The following is a 22528-nucleotide window of genomic DNA, read 5'->3' on the forward strand; positions in this document are numbered from 1 at the left end:
AATTTAAAATACTCTGACTTGGGGCCCAGCAGCTTTAACAAGCTAATTCCATGGTCTCACCTTTTAACTCAACATGCAGCTTACAGACCATCCACTCTAGGGCTGCATTTCAAAGCAATGAGATCAGTAGTTGAGATTGAAGTGAAATCCTCCCCAGTGGCTCCCAGCTCTGGGTAGGGAGTTTTAGAACTATTGTGTGGAAACAGTCCCATTTACAGCGAGACATTTCAGAGAGGGTCCTGTTACAACATCCTGATTCTCTGGACCAATCACAGTGCGCAAGAGTGCAAAGCAGTCAGCTAGGAGGGTGTACAATGATGGGGTCACTGGCCCATGATTCAAAGCAAGATTCTACAGCCCATTTATAGAAATGCCACATTACAGTATCAATTAGGATTATACCATGATTAGAAATGGACAAAGCCCAAGGGATTAGGAAATCCACCCTTTTGCAACACAACTCCACCAAGAGACCTTCAGGTGTTAAGACAATGCCTGATTTCAGCCAACAGACTAAGAGCAAATCAGTTCAAATCATTACCTGCAGCCACCAAACCTTCAAAGAGCTTATGCTAGGCTGTCAGAAGTTCTCAGAGAATATCAGATGGTTACAATGGCAGGGTGGAAAAGAAATAAACCTAGTGGTAGTATAAAAAAAGTTTAACTAATACACCCTTTCCTCCTCCCCCCACTTTATTCCAAATAAGCAAACACCCTGCTTTTTATCTTCTCTTTACAGTCTGAGAAGTAGGCCAATGCCATATCAGTTCCAACCATATTTAATGTTCTTACAGGAGTAGCTTACGAGTCTATTTAAAAACTAGGAAACATTATGGGAGGGACTCCTGTAGTCCTAGATTTTATGAACTGCCAAAAAATCTACAGCAATAAGTGGGAAGGGAGAGAACTCTGCCTGAGAAATGAGATGCACATTATTTCACATTAGGAGCAGGCTAACCACACTGTGGTAGAATGGAAACTGTCCCAGAGACCAGTTGTAAGGAAACAGTCCTCCATTTTAGCAGACTGAAGAACTGAAGGGGAAGCTGAACACATGTAGTTTTAGTATATGCCGTAACAAACATTTATTTAAATAAATCACTGCCATGTGAGCTCTGCCATCAGCAAGCTTGGCAAGAAGAACGCACTTTTTTGTGAGCTCACGAATGCAACATTTCTTCCTGCTTAAAATGAAGATGAAGATGATGCACTGCTGATTTCACTGTGCTCTGCTCCTTCAGAGACGCAATGCAGTCTCATAGACAGAACCTCTCTCCTCTCCCCACTCTAGGTATGTTTCAGGATTCTCTAACTCACAAGAGATTACTTAGGATTCTCTACTTTTACATCAGATTTTCCCTTTCTTCCTCTTCAGAAACATTCATTTTGCTTTCTGAGCTTTCTTTTCCCCACACCTGTGTTATATGTATTTAAGAGCTGCAAATACAGGACACAGAAAAGATCGCATTTTAATACAGCCAAATGCAAAGTTATGCATTTAGAACAAGGTCCAGTGGCCATAACTAAAGAATAGGGAACTATATTCTGAAAAGCAATGACTGTAAAGGATTTGGAGGTCATACTGGACAAGCAGGTCAGTGTCTCAGTGTCATGCTGTCCAAAAATGGTAACAAATCTTTGGCTGTGTAAATAGGGAAGTAGTATGCTGAAATAGGGAAATGATTTTCCCTACTGTAGATAGCATTATTAAGACAAACACTAGAAAACTCTCCTGTTCTGGGGATCACAGTTTAAAAAAAACATTTAAAAACTGGGACATGCAAATGGAAGAGCCAAAAATGATTCACAAGCTGGAGAAAATGCCTACGCTGAAAGGCTTAAGGAACCTGGCTGCTTGTATTAACCATAGGAAATTTGGACTTGACTACCAACTACAAGCACCTTCATGGGGAGAAAATGCTGGGTATTGAAAGGCTCTTTAATCTAGCCAAGAAAGCTGCATTACAAAAGAACGACTGGAAGCTGAAGTCAGACCAATTCAAATGAAAAGTAAAGCACACATAAACAGTAAGGAACAAAAAACACTGAAACAAACTACAAAAGGAAGTGCCGGATTTTCTATTTCTTGATGTCTTCAAATGAAAATTAGATACCTTTCTGGAAGAGATGCTTTAGCCAAACAAGTTTTGGGGCTCAACACAGGTATGACAGGAGGTCAGACTTGATGATCCAAAAGTAACATCCCACCTTACACCACATATCCACAATACTTAGAGCAAGAATTGAGCTATGGAGAACCTGTGGTCCATCCTTCTAGCATGGCCCCCTCAGATGAAGTTGTTTTCCTCAGTAATTGAATTTTTAAATGAACATCTTTATGGTAGCATGAAATAGAGATTTGAACTTTTTAAATTTAGGTTTTTTCATATGGGTTCAGAGAGGTAGTTAGCTGTATTAGTCTGAGGTCAGGCAGAAGCTGAGTGGCACCTTAAAGACTAATGAGTCTTTATGACTAATAAATTAGCCTCTAAGATACCATCTTGCCCTGCCTTCTACATATGGGTTTAGTAAAGGAAAGCTCTTCAAAGTCAAGAAGACACCTTTTTCAGAACATCTTCCACAGTGCTATACTGTGCTTCAGCCACTTACTCCGTGTTGGCTCCAACTACTCTGCAAAATGGCCCAGCTCTGATACAGACCACATAGGAACTTTATTTGAAAGCAAGTTTCCAAAATTTGTTCAAGAGTCAGAAGCTTATTGAGACCAGCTGTTTCAAAAGAAGCCAAAATCTAATTTGCTTTACTGTTAGGAAAGCTTCCTGGTGTGAAGCCTATAGTTTTCTTTATACTAGCTGGGCCCCTTTGTTGGCAGACTCTACAGAAACAACAAGGTTTAAATGGGCCTGAGACTAAATTCCTCCCTCTCATTTTTATGATCCCTCCTAGTCAAGGTTATACTGCTACTCCCTGGGCTACAGGTCAACAAAAAATGAAAAGTTTTATATCCTATTGCAAGTCCCTGAGCAATCCATTTTCCAGAGCAAGCCTCTTGCTTCATGGTTAAATTAGAAGAAAGGTTCTCATAAATCCCAGTCTTCATGCAAGTCTTGCAGAAGCAAGTGCTGGCAACCCAGCCCAAAGAGGATGCATTTGATGACTGAAGATAAGAGAAAGGTAGATAGCTATGTTAGTTCGAAGTCAGGAAGAAGTCAGGATAGATTTGTACTTTATAGACTAACTAAATCAGAAGTGTATAGCATAAGCTTTTGTAAGCAGAGGGCTTACTTTACCAGATGCTATGAAAGGATCTTCTCAACATCTGATGAAATAAGCCTTCTGTTTATGAAAGCTTATGCTAAAATAAGGACCCAGCCAGGCCAGTCAGATGTACCATTTTAATAAAAGTATTTACTGAGAACAAGTGATGAGGGTAGAAATAAGATCACTAGTGAGATCACCAGCTGGAGAATCAGACAGGCAAAATTAGTTAATGTTTGTACAGCACTTTGATGATGTACCCTGTTACCGTATATAAATATTAAGTAAAATGATTATCACAGATCAAAGGCAAAATCCACCATTCAGAATGGCAGTTCATTAGTGACAGCCACATCAGACCAAAGCGTCACATCATCTTTCATGTTTCTGGTTCTTTTTACCCTGTTTGTCTTTTAAAGGAAAAACAAACAAGACAACGCTACGTTACAGAAAAGGACACCTAAAAGCCATAGAGTTTTTAAAATATCCTCCATCTGCCAATTTATCTCAGATCATCAATGCTGAGAGCTACAGCAGGTAGTGTCTAAAATAGCTCTGGAAAAAGGAAATTCAATCAAAACCACTTATGCTACTGAAGCATCTGCCAAAGAAGAGTAAACCCCTGCCACCAAAGTCATGGGGAGCTCTAAGTCATATGTGGAGATGAAGAAAGGAAATCACTATAGCCAAAGGCAGGCATAGGTGACAGAAGAAATGGTTAATACATTGGACATCACAGGGGAAAAGAGAGAAGAGGGAGGGTGTGTAAATCTTTGTTGTGTTTGTACAGCACCAAGCACAAGAGGGTTCTGGTCCAGATGCTGCTGCAACACATGTATAAATATTATGGTGAATACTAATACAGAAGAACTGAGAATGTATACTAGCATGGGTGAATGCCTTGGCCGAGGGCACAAAGGATGGGCTGCAACTTCAAAATATAAAGAATGTAACAGAAGAATTTGGGAAGGGAAAAAATGAAAGATCAAACTAGACACTAATACTGGAACAATTTGATGATGGAAAGGACAATGAGGCTGATAGCAATAAGACTGAGGAGTCAGAGGAGAAAGGGCTAGTTGGTTTTTCCCATGCTATAAGCCCTATTGTTGACTGCAAAGAATTCTGATTTTAACTGGCCAGCAGCTCTTTCTAAACTCCATTTCACTGTAGCTCTCTCCAGCTGGTACAAGATCTCATAGCTCTTTTGAGACCATGCATCAGCTTAGTATCAGCTAGCTTCCCACAAGTGGAGATGACATCAATACTCTTCACAAACAAGGGCATCTTACATCTGCAAGGGATCCTAAGTATCCAATGTAGTATTGTATAGACATCAAATCTGTCCCCAGGTGAGTTAGAACAGCTCATTACTGGTTTTCTACCAACTCAGCTCAGCATCTGCCTCCTTCCAGGACTTGTACCTCAGATGCAATCAAGACACCTTTATATGACGTTTTCAGCGCTTATTACTCTGACCAGGCAACATCCAAGCTGGTTCTGCCAAGTCACTCGGGACTAGCAGAAGGATGGACAAGATGTACAAATAGGTCTTTTCCATCTCTGCTTTGTTGCAGTTTCTCCCAGGTTTACATTACCTGCATGTGGACTCAGTACCCACTCATTCAGATTTCCTAGGACTGCTCCTCAGATATCAGCAACCAGCTGCTTTCCATTTTTTAAGTGAAAAAGGAAGCTTAACATATTGCACAGAAAAAAAAACCCTACAGAGATCCCTGCATCACTTTAAAAAACCCAAAACAACACAGATGTGTCAAGGAAAAAGTAGTGGTGACCATGTGCCTAGCACTAGGGTGGCCAGACTGGGACCCACAGTTACACTTTTATATCCTCTCTCACACAGCGAAGAGCTAAAGCAGGGGCAGGCAATTACTTTGGGTGAAGGGCCGCTTAACGAGTTTTGGCAAACTGTTGAGGGCCGCATTTCCCTTTCCGGCACAGGGAAGCAGGAACAGCCCCATGCCCCAACCCAGAAGCCTCTGCTAGGCAGGGGTTTCTGGTTGGGGGGCAAGGGCTGGGCAGACCTTGCTGGTAGGTCCTGCCACTAGCTTCCTCTGGATCCTACTGCCCCTGGCTCCTATCATCTTTGACAGGCAGCTAGGAGCAAATAAATATTAATTTTCTAATTTTTAGGGGCCCCACAGGCCAGATAGAATGGTCTGGTGGGCCGGATCCAGTCCCCGGGCCATATTTTGCCCACCGCTGAGCTAAAGGATCCAGAGTGGATTATGATCAAGTGAGCCTTGTGCTGTCTGACACATCAGCAGCAGTCCAAGTAAGACAAACCTGTTTTAAACTTCTCAAATGATGCCCCTGACTTGCTGAAGATTTAAATACTACAGATATTTCTAAGGAACTGAGTGCTTTGATATTTAAGTGCCAAAAGAAGGATACTAAGATGCAGGAATGCAAATTAATGCAGAAGGTGCTACTCCGTGACACTACAGGTTGCAGGCTGCAATACTGGGGTATTTATTTGTGCAGCAACAGCTTCCATAATAAAGAAGAAAATTTCAACCCTGAGCTTCTTTATCTGGATATATCAGCTGAACCCATGGGCTCTCTGCCAACTGCCAATGTAGCTATCCACCAACTACAGGTAGACATCCCTGAGATGGCAATAAAAGCCTTTGCTCAAATACTGGCTCTGAAAGGATATGAATACGGAATGCATACTTACAATTTGTTTCTGTTTCAAAGGCTTCACAGAGAAACTGCCATCAACGTGCTGGGGGGTGGAGAGAGACACATACACATTGGTTAAACACTCTATATAGAAATACTTAAAGCAGCTGTGAGGTGGACTTAGATGCCCCAGCAGGATTAGCCCTTCTTTAATCCATCTGCAAGCATCATTTGACACACTATAGCACAGATGGCCAAACCACGGCTCATGAGCTGCACGCAGCTCATCAGCACAGTACTTGCAGCTCTCCCAATTCTCCCGGGACTGCCAGCTCAGGTGCCAGGTTGCCAGGGCGGGTGCTATAGCCAAACCATTTACCCTGGGGTGTGCTCCCCGTGGGGAAACCCAGAACGGCTGGACGCTGCAGCAGTGGGGTGGGAAGAGTGAGGGGAGAAACGGGGAGTGGTCACCTCCACTCTGGATCGCTCACCCTCAGCCCACCCTACTCTCCCCCCTGGTCTCTTGAACTTCTGTGGAGGACTGGATGCAACTCCCAGGGTGACTAACTCTGGCCATCCGTGCACTATAAGAATAGAGACTGCATGCTACTTCACAAAATGCTGCAGCACTCGGGTTCTTTAAGCATTTGCCAGGTACACAGAACAGGTTGTAGCATTTCAAACCAGACTTACAGATAGATGGTCCACACCTGGTCCTGGGAATGGTACTCTTAGCTTAGTTAAAAATTACAGCTCTCGGGATTTCTGCTTACTTAATAGTTAGTAATGTTATACCAGAAAAAAATGCGTCTACAACAGCTGTCCATCATGAGGGTCCTTCAACCACCCCTCTACTCAGTCCTTCCAGAGCACACTGATTCTGTAATCAAGGCAACATGTGCTCCAAGATGTTTGCAGAAAAAACCAGAAAACCATACTTTTGATTTCAGAAGAAATGGCCCCACTGAAGAAAGGGGTGGTTGTGTGTTTGCCATCCAAAGATAAAGTTACACTAACTGGAGGTACAAGTGCAAAAGGTAGGTGTTGAGTATGGAAGGGCTTTCTTTATCTGCACTATCTGGCTTATGGTAAGGACATCATCTTACAGAGTGCAAAGGGAGCAAAAATCTCAAGAGACCCAGTGATAAGACCAAAAAAAACATTTTCCCTGAAGTTTCACACAGCTTGTGTGGTCTCCTCTACAGACCTACAGGGAAGGAAGGAATCCAAGTTAATGTAATCAATTACCTTGGGAGACTGCACTCCCCAAAAGCATTTATGTATTTCAGGATACCAGAATTATATCCAACTACTCTGTAATAAGCCTAAACATCATGGGTTCTTGCTTTACGGATGAACAGTACAGATAAGCAGCTTTAATTACCATGAGAAAACTGCTCCATTCACCAGAAAACAAAAGATAATGGAATATATATTAGAGTAAAATAATGTTGTCTGTACATTAATCTGTCTATAAAGGGGCTTCATTAAAACCGAATTTTCTTTTCAAATGAAATCATGAAAGGAAGTTGTTCATCTGGGACCCCATCAGAAATGCCCAGAGATCATCTGCTAACTGATTAAATAACCACTAACCACTGAAAAGAACCTCTGAGGTTCAAAAAGTTAGAATTCCTTCTGAATTAATTTTGCATTTGCAGTGACTTTCTGTGGATCCCAACTGATGCAGAAACCTAACGCAGAAGGTACTCTGGTCCTACAAAAAACAAGTCTTACATCACGTCCGCACTGTAGCAGTAAACCCAGGAGATTTGGAGAAATATTCCAGCTGTTGGGTTCTCATCCAAAAGAAAAGCTTGCCCAGTGGTTCTCTAGCAAGTCAAAACTGTCCTTATTTTAAAGCTGTCACTATACTGTAGAACAGCTTCTCAAGTGTGTGAAACTAACTAAGGACAAAGGGAGCTCTTGTCCCTGTGACTTGACTTCAACCAGTGAGGGGCTCCCTCAGCGCTTGTCTGTGCCTGTGGAAACCCCTGCCTTCCCTCAGTTTGTCACAGCCAGGGTTTACTCAGATCCAAGAAGCAGTACACATGGGTTGACAGGCTTTTCATTTTGTGTATGCACAAGTCATACAGCTTTCCCACAGCAACATTTAGGGTCTAACTGTCCTATGTAGACAGCATTATTGGTTTGTATTTGTATGACTTCTTAAGGCTACAGAGATGGGTTTCATATACATAACTGGCATGAAGGGAAAGCAGCTGCTATCAACTAAAATTATATCAATTTAATAGAGTGCTTCAATCTGTGATGAAGACATTTCACTAGGACTAATTATTATTTGGCCCCTTTGCCTGAGCACAGTGGAGAGGGAGCATTCATAAGGGGCCGCAAGAGATTTCCAGATGCATCTCTTTTAGTGCTGCCTCCCCCTCAGTCAGCAGCCACTGTGCCTCCTCCATCACTAGCCCTGCATCATGACATGCTTGATGAAGATGCAAACCTGCTAAAGGAGTGGAAGCTATAAGCTTTTTAAAAACTCGTTAAATAATTAACAGCTGTGCAAGGACATTTCAAGACAGAGAGGTGACGTAAGTGAGAGAATCAATATGCAGCAGGGAGAGCAAGCAGGGATGCAAATGGGCAAACAGGCAAGAGGCATGGGGAAGGAAGGGCTTGGTTGGTGGCAGCAGCTAGAGCTGTAATTTTCTCACAACAAGATGAGCACCAGAGGCCAGGGGGAAGGGGCAACAATTCCACCATGTCCTCTACAACTTAATATGTCACACAGTAGTATAATTAAGCAGGCCACCAACCCTGGGCAATGACTTAGGGGGCATGCAAAAACATAGCAGCCACCATGACTGCCTATCTGGCACTGCAAAACTACCCAGGTACACCTCTGTACCATCTCAGGTGGACAGTGTGGCCTCAATCCTAAAGGGCAGGGCTCATAGATGGGCATGTCAGTGACCAGGAGCTCATTTCCGCCCCTCCCCCTATTTTAAACAGGAGGCAGGGCCATGATGATGACATGCTTTATATGCACCAACTTCACACCGTCAGTTAATTCCTATAGACTCTGAGAGCCCTCTATAGACAGGCCCTGAATCAAGAGCATGTGACAGACCATAAAGCGTGGTGAGGTAAGAGTGGGGAAAAGCATGATACAACTCAGGACAAGGGGTCAAGATTGCTGGACTCTAATCCTGGCTCAACTACCAATTCTGCGTGACCTGGTAAATAACATTCAACTACTTAACTACCTTATGCCTCAGTTTTCTCATTCATAAAAATTCCTGCCTGCCTCTCATGGATTGGGGGCACTGATCAATGAATGTAAAGTGTCTTGGATGGAAAGTGTTCCAAATGTGGAGTGCTATTAGCCTTGGGCACACGATTGGCACTTGTTAATAAGCCGTATTCCTGCTGTGCTTTCAGCATCTTTTTTCTTCAGTCTGCATAAGCTCATTAACAGCAGTTTCACAGAACTTCAATACTATCATTTCTGCCTATTCATTGATCTCCCTTTCACTAAATTTTATTCCCAGTTATGATGCATTTCAGAAGAGCCCAAACTTACCACATCCTCCTCCCTCCTCCATTAATGTGCTTTGCTTTTAGCACAAAGATGTAAATTTTCTATCAAGTGTTTCAGCTCACGGGGGCATGTGGTATTCCAGTTCAGACCAAGAATCAGAGTTACAAAGGGACAGACTCAGTACAGCAAGCAGATCAATGAACCAACTTCACTGGAATTTCTCATAAGGAAATATGGTAATGGAGGGTGAACTGGTACAAGGACAATCTCATTTCATTCATACAGCACTGGTTTTGTCAGGGTTTGTCTATATAGGAGATTTTTCCAGGATTAGTAAAGCTGTAGTGGAATACTAAACCGCTGCAGTTGTAACAGTGTAAGTTCCACATGTAGGCCACAAACAGGCATCACATTTATTGTGAGACAAACTATTTATCCTGGGACAAAGTCCAATCATTCAGATGTCCAGATTAATTTTCCTGGGATAAATCCTTAAAATGGTTTGTTGCATAAGAAGTTTATCCCAGGACATCACAAAGTACGTCTGAATGGTTATCCCAGGATTGCATCATTGAATCAATGCTGGACAAGTGCAGTGTAGTTAGCCGCTTGCTAAACCCTGATCTTAGAAGGGCGATGTGCGTGCACACCAATACCAGGACATTTCTGTTCTGGGACAAACACAGGTATAACTTGTGCAACAAATGCAATGTCTCTTCCTGGCCACAGATGCATTTATTCTGCAATAAGAATGGCTTTTTCTATCTCAAACCCATTTCAAAGCAATGTAAACTAAAATAGAAAAAAGCCATTAATTTCAAAATAAGAGTGTCTGCATGAAAGAGTTAAACTGGCATAACTATATTGATTTTATTGATTCTAATTCACTCTCTACCTTAACATGATTTTACTATAGGGTAAGGGGCACCAGGAAGGAACTAAATGATGACAAGTGAAAAAAAATCAGATTGTGAAATTTCAGGTACTGCAGGCTAAATACAGAAATGGAAATGAAACCTTGAAAAGAAGTTGTCCACTGGAAAACTGAAAGGGTATTTCTATCCTGAAAAGAAATATGTAAAAAGAACCAGCCCCACTATGGTATATTCACTAAGATTTCTCCCCATAGTTCTCTTCAGTTAGAACAGGAGTGGGCAATTATTTTGAGTGGAGGGCCGTTTACCAAGTTTTGGCAAGCCATTGAGGGCCACATGGGTAGCCCCGCCCCTTGACAGGTACCCTGCCCCTTGGTCACCATCTTGGAACCATAAATCCCACCCCCTAATCCCTGAACTTTGCCATCAGAAGTCCCTCCCTTTGTCCCCAACAAGTACTTCTTTCAGCACGGGGGTTTGCCATCTCTGAACCAGAAAAATACCAAATTAGATTCTAAAAATCAAACATGTACTACAACATTCATTAATTTCATTTAAAAAATATTTTTGTTCTGATTTACATGTGTTTGTGTAGTGTACATAGAGGTGATGGTATAATAGCTTAAAATGAAGTTTTATTTTTGTATATTGCTGGAGGGTGTGAGCAGGTGGATAGAGTTTTTTTGGGGGGTGTGGGGTTTGTGGGGGGAAGAATAGGCATGAGGATTTATATGTATGTGGGGTGGGGAGCATGTGGGTGTGTGTGTGGATGGGTATGGGGTTTGTGGGGGGTTCTGAGTGTGTGGGGGGAGGGTGGCTGGGGGGGATTGTGGCATGTGTGGAGGAGGAGGGTATGCCCATAGCCCCCCACAGCAGGCAGAGCCCCCGCCAGCGCTGCTCCAAGCCCAGGCTCCACACTCCTGTCGCTCCTGGCCCCTGCACCAGTGCTGGCCCTGGGCTGCTGCTCGCAGACACTTCCCCCACATTTGCCACCACTGCCCTTCTCCTGCCACTTTCCCATTCCCCATTCCCGTGCTGCTCTGGCACAATGTTCCAGCTGCTCCTGCAGTCCTGGCGCTGCAGCCAGGAGCCATGTGATGCTGGAGCGGCTACCCAGCGGGCAAGCTGTGGGGGGGAGCGAGGAAATGGCTGCAGAAGGCAGGGGGGAAGGGTCAGTGAGTGGGCACATGAAGTGCAGCAACAGCTCGCTGGGAGCGCAGGGCCTGTGCCAGTGCACTATGGCAAGTGCCAGCCGAAGCATGGGGCCCAGGCCAACAGGGGCTCTATGGAACCAGGCTGGGCTGGGCTGTGCCAGCAGAGAGAGGGGGGAGCCAGCCTGGCTCCACAGAGCCCCTGGCAGTCTGGGCCCTGTGGTCTTGTCGCCATGCCCTGGGCCCCAAGCTCCCGCCCAGCTATTGCTGCGCTCCATGCAGCCACTCACTGCTGCTTCCCACTGCCTGTCACACTCATTTCCCCACTCCTCCCTCCCCCCACCCCCTGCTGGCCAGCCACTCCAGCATCACGTGGTTCCTAGCTGCAGTGCTGGGACTGCAGGAGCCGGCCCAGCCCAGCTGGGCCCGGCCCTGAGGACTGGGGCAATCACCCGCGGTCCTTCCCTGCCTCCCTCCCCTCCTTCTTATCTGTGTTTTCCTGGGCACAGGGAGGCAGGAACAGCCCCAGGGTCCCAGGCTAGAAGTCCCTGGTAAGTAGAGGCTTCCAGCTGGGGCTGGGAGTGGGGCCGGGCTGGACTTGCTATTCCAGCTGCTTAATCCTGCTGTCGGCTCCCCCTGGGTCCTACTGCCCCTGGCTCCTGTCATCTTTGACAGGCAGCCAGGGGCAGATAAATATTAATTTTCTAAATGTTTCAGGAGATCTGCAGGCCAGATAGAATGGCCTGGTGGGCTGGATTCGGCCCATGGGCCGTATTTTGCCCACCCCTGAGTTAGAACATTTTACACATTAGAAGCAATTACTCCTTAATTCTGTTAAGGCTCTGACGCCAACACAGTACTGAGAGAGGAAGCTGGAATCTAGCCTAGCTCATGAATCACTAGAATTTTTAAATAAGTAGTATCCAATTGTGGAATCACTGTTGAAGCATAAGCCAAGAAAGATCCTGGAGGAGTGTACAGAGCTGATAGAAAAGCCTTCTCTTTATTTGTCAGCTGAATTATCTGAAATCAGAAAGACAATTAACATGGAGGCCCAAGATGCTATTTTCAGAGTAGATCTGCATTTAATTAATCTCAACTAGCATGCTTATCAAATGGCAGCATGTACAGGTGGAACAAGTGTATACCAAAGTAATGCTAGAACTGGGGTTTTATAGTACAGGCATCCCGCATCTTATGCGGGGGTTACGTTCCAAAGGCAGTGCGTAAAGGCGAAAACTGCGTATAGTGAAATTGCATACTACTGTGCCAGCAGTGACTGCCTCTGCCTCCAAAACCTCCCGCTGCTACCGCGAAGCCGCGCTTAGAGCTGTGTGGCCGGTGGCGGTGGTGCAGTGTGGGGTGGTGGTGGGGATGGCTGCATGCCGCCCAGCCACCACCACGCCTGACAGCTGGCCACACAGCTCTGGGCATGGCTCCATGGCAGCGGAGGGAGGTTTTGGAGGCAGAGGCAGTCACCGCTGGCAGCGTGGTGGTGGCTAGGCCTCCAGGTAAGCAGCAGCACCACGTGCAGACTCAAGCCCCGCCCCCCCTCCCCACCCGCGTATAGTTGAATTAGCGCAAGTTAAACACGTGTAAGATGCGGGATGCCTGTACTGTGCTTTTTCCATTTTCTCAGTGTTTTCAAAATGTCAAAAAGAGAGTCTATTCACTTATAACACAAGGAAAAAAAACCCAAAACCTTTTATGAGGATTTTTTAGGGTGGGCAAAGAGTTTTAGTGTGAAATACTCTCAGCACTGGAAACATCTAGCAGACTCACTGGTGCATATGCATGCAATGACACATCTGTTCACTGAAGGAGTCTTAGAAGGAAAGAACTACCTCATTAATAGAAAGTTTCAACAGCCCCATTTTCCAGTCAAGCATAACAAGCTGCTAAGTTTCTGCCTTTGACAGAGCTGCAAGACCAGACTACATGTACTGTTGAGGTTACAAGTTTGTTTCTAACAATATGTATAAATAGCAAATTACTGAGGCCTGCTAGTATGTCAGCTCTGAGAGCATCCTCCTTAGCTCATTCTGGTGACTCGGGCAATAAGTGGGCTCATTAACAAAGAAAACTCCACTGGATCACTGGGATTGCACTTCAAAAGCCCTGTTTTTTCTGAAGAGAGTGAATACATTTAAAATGTCACCACAGAAAGAAACCTACCCATTCTGACCTTGAATAAGGGAGTGATTTCCATTTCACTGGTAAGCATCAACACTAGTAAAGCAGAAAACATGCAGCTGATTGGCTATGTGAACCCTGTATTCCTATCACAAGTAGTGTAGGTGCAGTTCAAGGTGAAGGATCACTAAACTACTGAATAAGTGACATCTTGCTACAATGTTATTTTCTGCTTTGATTTGCCTTAGGGGCCTCTTTCTGTTATTCCTTCACTAGCCAGCTCTACGTCTCTGCAAGCTCTCTGCAGACCAGAGCAGAGGTAGGTAGCTCAATTTGAAAGAGCCAACCTGTCTCGAATTTCAGAGGCATGAAACAGTCATGTCAGTGTCCCTCTTGTATTGCAATGAGAGATGCAGCCTACTACTATTTCACTACATCAGGATCACTATCCTATAATGCCTAGTAAAACCACAGCACCTTGATTTTGTTTCTCTCACACTCTCATTGCTTTCTCCCACCAAAATCCCTGGCTGCTCTGCAGTATGAGAAGGATCCTAGTTGTTCCCATTTGTTTGTTTTGCAGTGTAGAGAATGCTTGTGATGTGGCCACTGCATTTCTGTACTGGGGCTAGGCACTATGTGAGGTGCTTCAGTCAGATACATGAATTCCACACAAAACCATCAAGTCACAAATGGCCCTGGAAGTTCAGACTATTGCATAAGCACACACTGTTACAGCTGAGAGCCAGATTGCCAAGCAACAGGGTTGTGGGAAATGGCTGTGTTTCATTTCCATTTCAGATTTGGCCATTTCAGAGGGACAGTGATTAATTTTGGTGTTTTGGATCACTGTTCCATTTCAATTCGGCCAAATCTGTTTTGGAGTTTTGACGCTGTTTCAGAGATTCAGATCAGACAGGGTTTGGCAGGCACAGCCAGGCAGCTGCAGGTTCTCCTGTGGCTCCTCCATCTGTGCCTGCCTCTCCCTGGGCAGGGGGAGCTGCGGGAGAAGCCCCCATGGCTGCCCTGCCCATCCCCATCCCCAGCCTCCTGGCACTTAAAAAAAAAAAAAAAAAGAAAGAAAGAAAAAGAAAAAAAAAAAGCCCTGCACTCACCAGCTAAAGCAGTGGAAATCAGGGCCTCTGAGGGCTCGTGGCAGAGCCCCCAAGTGCAGCACAAGGTACTGAGGTCTAGCGGGGATCGCCCCCCTACACTTCGCTTGGCACCCGCAAGGCAGCTATTGCATCGCGTGGATGTAGTGTGGCTTGGCAGGGCACCACACACTGTCTGGGAGCTGGGGCGGCTCCACCAGTCAGCTGGAGCCTGGTACCACTCAGCCCCAGCGGCCCCCATGGCTGCTATGCCCTATCCCCCACCTGGCCCCAGCCTCCCAGCACTTTAGAAGGAGGACTGAGGGGCTGTGCCAGACTATTCCTGAGAGGCATCCCTGAAACATACCAAAACATTTGAAACATTTCCGAAATGTTTTGGATAGTTTCAGAGATGTTTTGGAGCCTTCTGTTTTAGGCGCCGTACAGTGATCACTGGCTCTGTCTCCCATGGGATTCTAGCACCCAGTCCCGCATGGAGTCCAGTGAATGTAAAAACAGTGATTATTACATAATGCTCTCTTAAGCAAATCTGGAGTAGCCTACATCTACCTTCTCCTCAGAGTTAGCTGCATTTTACTGCTGTACATATGGGACTGTCTGTGACTAAAGGTACTATTGAAATGGAAAATGTTACTGCTGCATTAATGATTTCTAATCAAATTAACACGCACCACAGAATGTTGCACCTTTTGGTATCAGTCACAGTCTAGGTGCCACTTCTCACAACTCAAGAGACGAAACTTGTTGCATAAAATAAAGCCCTGGGGGAGAGATTTCTACAAGAGGAGTTCATTATACAGGCTGGCCACATGGTGCTAAATTTTGATGTTGGAAATGCAGAGCCAGGTTCATTTCAGGACTTGAGCTCCCTGACCACAGGAGACTGGGCACAGAACAAGAATGATAAATTCAGTCTTCCCAAGTGGATAGTGGCTAGATGAGCCCTATCCCAAGTACAAATTACACTGGCATCAGACCCAGAACCTAGCTATGGAGAAAGGCAGCAGCCAGGGGAACAAAGAAAAGTCACTAAGGCACAGAGAAAGATGGATGCAGATGGAATACTTCAACCTCAGCTTTAATATGCTGGGAGCCATGCAGGCTCCCAGCAGGCTACACCTCTCTCTGCCCCTCTTCTGGAGTAATAGGCCAAAACCTTTCCCTTCATTTAATCAAAGTCCCAAGTGGCCCCTACCTCAGGCACCTTCCCTTGAAAGAAACAGGCAGGCTCTACTACAAGCCTGAGGCCTCCTAATGTCCACTGATGTCTCCTGTTAGGGTCAATGAGCCTAGGGTGAGAACAATTTTGCTTCTCCTGCTCCCTAGGGCTTTACATAAGATTCACAGATTGAAAGGCTGGAAGGGACCTCGGAAAATCATTGGGTCCAGCCCCCTGCACCAAGCAGGAAAGGTAACTGGGGGTCAGGTGACCCCAGCAAGGTGACTGTTTAGTCTTCTCTTGAGGCTCTCCAGGGTAGGTGATTGCACCACCTCTGGAGGGAGTTTATTCCACAGTCTGGACACCCTGACTGTGAAGAAGTTTTTCCTAATGTTGATCCTGAATTGATCTTCCAGGAGTTTGTGGCCATTACTGGTTTTCCCCTCGGATGCCCTGGTAAACAGTTACTCATTGAGCCCTTGATGTACTCCCCTAGTGTAGCGGTAAGCTGCTACCAGGTCCCCTCTCAGCCTTCTTTTCCTCAGACTGAAGAGTCCCAAATCCCTCAGCCTTTCCTCATATGGCTTGCCTTTTAAGACTCTGATCATATGGGTGGCTCTTCTTTGGACTCTCTCAAGCTTGTCCACATCCTTATTAAAGTGTGGTGCCCAGAACTGGACGCAGTACTCAAGCTGCGGTCTCACCAGTGCCAAGTAGAGCAGAAGAAACACCTCCTTGGTTTTGCTTGAGATGCATCAATTGATGCATGCCAGAGTATTATTTGCCCTACTGGCTACAGCACTGCACTGCCAGCTCATATTCATACTGTGGTCTATTATTACCCAAAGGTCCCTTTCATTTATGGTACTAGTCAGTTTGGTGCCGCCAAGCCTGTACGTGTGTTGGAGGCTGCTCATCCCGAGATGAAGCACTTTACATTTTTCAATGTTGAACTTCATCAGATTCCAATCCACCCAACTTGCTAACCTGTCTAGGTTTGCCTGTAACTGTAGCCTATCTTAAAGCGTGACAATGCTTCCCCATAACTTGGTGTCGTCTACGACCTTGGACAGTGAGCTCTTCACCTCCACATCCAAATTATTAAAAACGATGTTGAAAAGTACTGGACCAAACACTGAGCCCTGCGGGACACCGCTGCCCACTTGTCACCAGGATGACACAGATCCATTCACTACGACTCTCTGGGTTCTATCCTGCAGCCAGTTTCTCACCCACCTGACTGTCTCGGAGTTAAGCCCACAATCCTCCAATTTTCTTGCGCAGATATTGAGGGATACTAGATCAAAGGCCTTTTGGAAATCTAGGTATACAATGTCAACCTGCTCTCTCGTGTCCAGGTGGTGAGTTACCTGGTCATAGAAGAAGATGAGGTTGGAAAGGCAAGACCTGCCTATGACGAAGTCATGCTGACTGTCATTCAGAATCTTACCTTCTGCAAGCTTATCGCAGACAGACTCCTCAATGAACTTTTCTAGGATTTTCCCTAGAATGGATGTTAGGCTGACCTGCCTATAGTTACCCGGGTCCTCCCTCCTGCCCTTCTTGTGAACGGGCACAACATTGGCCCTCTTCCAGTCCTTAGGGACTTCTCCAGAGCGCCATGAGTTGTAGAAGAGTTTCACCAGGGGTTCTGTAATGACTTCAGCCAGCTCCTTCAGCACTCTCGGATGAAGATCATCAGGTCCTGCTGACTTGTATGGATCAAATTTTATTAATTGGTTATACACCAATTCTACAACAATAGTAGGAAGGCGATTATTCCTACCATGCTCATCCTCTACTCTACCTGGCATGGTTTTCCTCTTGGTCCGGTGGAAGACCGAGGTGAAGTAGTCATTCAGGAGTTCAGCTTTCTCCTGGGTGCCAGTAACCAGCTCTCCTGAGTTGTTGAGCAATGACCCCACATTCGCATTTGTTTTCCTCCTGTTCCCTATGTACCTACAGGACTTCCCATTGCTAATCTTAGTTTGGTCGCTGCTCTAGCAAACTAATCTGTTTTATCTGTTCCCTGCAAATGTGGGCTGTTGTGGAATAGTCCTCCTTGGGGCCTGCCCCAAGCTTCCGTTGTTTATAAGCCTCTTTCTTAAGAGGACCATGTTTTCCCTGTTTAGCCAAGAGGGCTTCCCAGCCCTTCTGTTACCTTTTCTCCGCATGGGAATGAACTTCCTTTGTGCTTCAAGGATCATGTCCTTAAGGACACTCCTTGTGCACACCTTTTGCCTTCGATCCCTGGTCCCGCAGCACTTGCCCTATAAGTGACCTAAGTTTGTTGAAATTTGCATTTTTTAAGTCCAAGATTTCAGTCCTGCTATCTGATTTGCTTTACATCTGACAGTGAACGTGGTCACTGTCGCCAAGACTTTCCTATATATTTAAGTAGGTCATCAGGTCGTCTCATTTGGCCAGAACCAAGTCTAGCAGAGCATCACCTCTGGTTTGCCCATGCACCTCCTGAGTCAGGAAGAGCTCCTTGACACAAGTCAGGAAGGATTACAAGCAATCCAACTTGGTCGAGTGTTCCTCCCAGGAGATGTCTGGATAATTAAAACTGCCCATGACAACCATGTCACACACATGTGTGGCCTCAGTCAATTCTCGGGTGAACTCCAGATCAAGTTCCTCCCCCTGGTTTGGTGGTCTGTAGTATACACCTACAGTTAGGTCTTTCGCACCACCACCCCCCCACAACTTGACCCAGAGGGTTTCAAGCTGTCCATTTTTGGAGCCGATGTCAGCCTCCAAGGAGGTGTACTACTCTTTCACATAGAGAGCAATGCCTCCACCTTTCTTCGCCACCCAGTCCCTTCTATGCAGGGTGTAACCCTCTATAGCTATGCTCCAGTCATGTAAGGGGTACCACCAGATCTCAAGATGTAATGCTCCTTAACATGGTTTAGTCCCATCCATAGGCTAAGACCAAACCATGTTACAGCCGGTTCTAGACACAGCACATCTGGTTCTATAGACAAATCTTAAGGTCCTAATCATACTATGATGATGTTATGTTTAAACACCCATCAGATTTAATCACCACAGAGACTAACACACTTCCAGTCATCAAGCAGACTGAAAAAGTTGTTTAGTTCAGGCCTGAAGCTTGTAACGTACAGCTGCTCTTGTGCAGCCTGTGAGGTATACTGTGGTAATATGTGGGACCTCTGGTCATGGACCTGAACACTACAGGACTAGGTACTACACAAATAGGACAAATGCCCTATGAAAACTTCCATCCACAATATTACATGTACGGAGGAGAAGAGTGAAAGCAGAATGACAGGACTCATTTACCTTTTCAAAGGCAGCCAAGAGAACATGAGCGTGACCAGTAACTTCCACCACCACTGGAAAGAAAAAACAACGTTGATTAAAATGCTGAAGAAGAAGAGTTACCTCATTTACCAAGAGTAGAGCTTCTTTGGATTTTTCCCACGAGGCCAATACCCTGGGGCAGGAGATTTATGAATGGAGAGAATAATGAAGAATGAAACTACCAAGCTTATAAGAGTTGGAATGCAGCTGCTGTTTTAAAAGTAGAATTTCAGCTATTTTCCCCTTTAATCCAGCCATGTTGAATTTTAATCCTACAATTAGGATTAAATCCTAGCCACAGGTCAGCTGTCTGACCTTTGGCTATGACCTGGTTAAAAACCTCACTTAATTAGCTTCTGCAGGACAGCAAACACTCCTAAACACAGAGCTGAACCCCATGCCTAACAAACAGGCTCTAAACTCTCAGATTTATTTGACTAGTTTTGTATCTCTGAGATGTTCCATAGAATCATATAAAATTAGGGTTGGAAGGGACCTCAGGAGGTCATCTAGTCCAACCCCCTAATCAAAGCTGGACAATCCTTAACTTGATCATCCCAGCCAAATCTTTGTCTAGCTGGGTCTTAAAAACCTCCAAAGATGGAGATTCCACAACCTCTCTGGGTAACCTGTTCCAGTGTTTTACAACCCTCCTAGTGAAAAAGTTTTTCCTAATATCCAACTTAAACTTCCTTTGCTGCAGCTCGAAACCATTGCTCATTGTTCTGTCTTCTGCCACCACTGAAAACAACTTTCCCTTTACAAAGCTATGAAACTGAAGCCATGAGAGTAAACTTGCTGAGTTTCTTTTATTCCCTAAGCTTGTTATCCTTGCAGAGGGAAAAATTAGGCTAGCTTATCTGTAGTTGGCAAACCCACAGCATTTATCACCTTATTTCAACCTAGTCCTAGGCACTTACAATGCATTTATTAAATGCACCAGCTTTTTGTCAGGTTCAGCCACTGAAATATCTATGTCTATTTCTTTGGCTTCTTCCTCCTTTTTGTCCCAAAATAAACAGCATTTTTGTACTTTCCAAATGGGATACCTCACCATTACTCAAAATGCTCGAAGTAATTGCCAAAGGTTCTTGTGCTGCATCAACAGATTCTTCAACACTTTGTCATATACAGAATGAGTGTATGTAGCCCTTAGCGTCCAAAATCCTTCAAGCGAGAGGATTCCTGAGTTCTGTCCCAGCACTTATATTGATGTGCATGGCCATTTTGTTTTACTGGCTCAATTTTGTCATATGTTAATAGGGAATAACTCTTTCCTACCTCAGACAGTGCTGGGAAGAGTAACTGTTAAGTGCCTGGAGACTACTGGGGATGGGAGTCACTAGAGAAGGTATGCAACTGCAGGTCCCACTATCACAAATATATGCAGTACACAAGAAAGGTTTGGAGCAACTGGCACGCTGTAATCAGCTTCCAGGCCGGTAATGGTTGAAGGAAGTGACAGAGTGGGCGTATCTACTTGAGATGTTTACTGCAGAGCTGCCTAATTAGCTCTGCAGTAAAGTCTCAACATCTACACATGCGGCCCTAAGAGGCTGCAGGAAACTAATTAAATTCCACCGCAGGTCCTGTGGCAGTGTTCTTCTGTGCGCAGCAGCACATGTGTAGAAGCTGACACAGCTGCCTGGGTCATGAGGGTGCTTCAGTGCACAGCTGCCTGCTCTCTGCAGCACACTGAGCCAGGTAGGAGCAGCCCTGGGCTGAAAGGCTGAACCCCTGGGCTCCCTGCCAGCCAGGGATGTTCTGACCCAGCTCAGGGGTCCTGGGCCAGAATTTATTGCTCCAAGCTAACAGCACACGTAGATGCATTTAGTCAGTCTCCAATAAAGATAGGAGCTCATTAATTCCTTTTTGGTCCCAAAAATCGAATGACTACAAGACCGATACGCTTCAATATCTTCATCAGCGACTTGGACAAGGGAGCGAAGTGTACTCTGTCCAAGTTTGCGGATGACACAAAACTGAGGGGAGAAGTGGACACACTGGAGGGCAGGGAACAACTACAAGCAGACCTGGACAGGTTGGACATATGGGCAGAAAACAACAGAATGCAGTTCAACAAGGAGAAATGCAAAGTGCTGCACCTAGGGAGGAAAAATGTCCAGCACACCTACAGCCTAGGAAATGACCTGCTGGGTGGCACGGAAGTGGAAAGGGATCTTGGAGTCCTAGTGGACTCCAAGATGAACATGAGTCGGCAGTGTGACGAAGCCATCAGAAAAGCTAATGGCACTTTATCGTGCATCAGCAGATGCATGACAAACAGATCCAGGGAGGTGATACTTCCCCTCTATTGGGCGCTGGTCAGACCGCAGTTGGAATACTGCATGCAGTTCTGGGTGCCGCACTTCAAGAGGGATGTGGATAACCTAGAGAGGGTCCAGAGAAGGACCACTTGTATGGTTAAGGGCTTGTAGGCCAAGCCCTATGAGGAGAAACTGGGGCACCTGGACCTCTTCAGCCTCGGAAAGAGAAGGTTGAGAGGCGACCTTGTGGCTGCCTATAAGTTCATCACGGGGGCACAGAAGGGAATTGGTGAGGTTTTATTCACCAAGGCACCCCCGGGGGTTACAAGAAATAATGGCCACAAGCTAGCAGAGAGCAGATTTAGACTGAATATTAGAAAGAACTTCTTCACAGTTCGAGTGGCCAAGGTCTGGAACGGGCTCCCAAGGGAGGTGGTGCTCTCCCCTACCCTGGGGGTCTTCAAGAGGAGGTTAGATAAGCATCTAGCTGGGGTCATCTAAACCCAGCACTCTTTCCTGCCTATGCAGGAGGTCGAACTCGATGATCTATTGAGGTCCCTTCCGACCCTAGCATCTATGAATCTATGAACTATTAACTCGATTTTGGCACAAAAAATCAGGTTTAGAAATAGTAGCATATGGGATAGGAAACTATGGAGTCTTGAGATCTGTAAGAGAAGGGTCTACTGGCCCTGAAGACAGACTGAGCTATCCGGAAGAACATTAGTAGTTAAGATACAGTTGACAAAGATAACCATGTATTGGTAGAAGAGAGACTATTTGCTGATCCCCTCCCTGACATTTGTGAAGAAGAAATAAATTCTAGATTATTTGGCAACAAAGCCTGGTCTAACTTGCTCACTGAAATTCCTCCTATAAGCTGTTTTTAAGAGAAGTTGGGGATAAAAGAATCTAAAGGGGAATAATTAATGTCTGCTCATTCAGGCCATTTGCATGTCTAAAACTGTGCAGTCACATACTGAACAGCTTCTCCCTTCAGTTGAGGGTGTCACAGAAGTACCCCAAGACAAAGTTACTTTGGAGGTTACTCAAGTGGCATGCACGGATATTCTCCCAAATTAGGTTCTCTATTGGGGTGTTTGGTCTCCAATTGTAGCTGCATTCAGTTTTATT

General features: G+C 45.3%; 1 protein-coding gene across 6 annotated transcripts in view; it reads right to left on the reverse strand.

The window, feature by feature from the left end:
* MGRN1 (mahogunin ring finger 1) overlaps positions 1-22528 on the reverse strand; it is a 171339-nt gene that overhangs the window by 27399 nt on the left and 121412 nt on the right. For all 6 annotated transcript variants that reach the window (XM_059716924.1, XM_014602232.3, XM_014602240.3 and 3 more), the window contains exons 7-8: positions 19107-19159; positions 5921-5968 (exon numbers count right to left, since the gene is read on the reverse strand). In XM_059716924.1, the coding sequence (XP_059572907.1) occupies positions 5921-5968; positions 19107-19159 (101 nt within the window). The remainder of the gene's footprint in view (positions 1-5920; positions 5969-19106; positions 19160-22528) is intronic.

Source organism: Alligator mississippiensis, chromosome 13 (assembly GCF_030867095.1).
Source record: "Alligator mississippiensis isolate rAllMis1 chromosome 13, rAllMis1, whole genome shotgun sequence".
Classification (NCBI taxonomy): domain Eukaryota; kingdom Metazoa; phylum Chordata; order Crocodylia; family Alligatoridae; genus Alligator; species Alligator mississippiensis.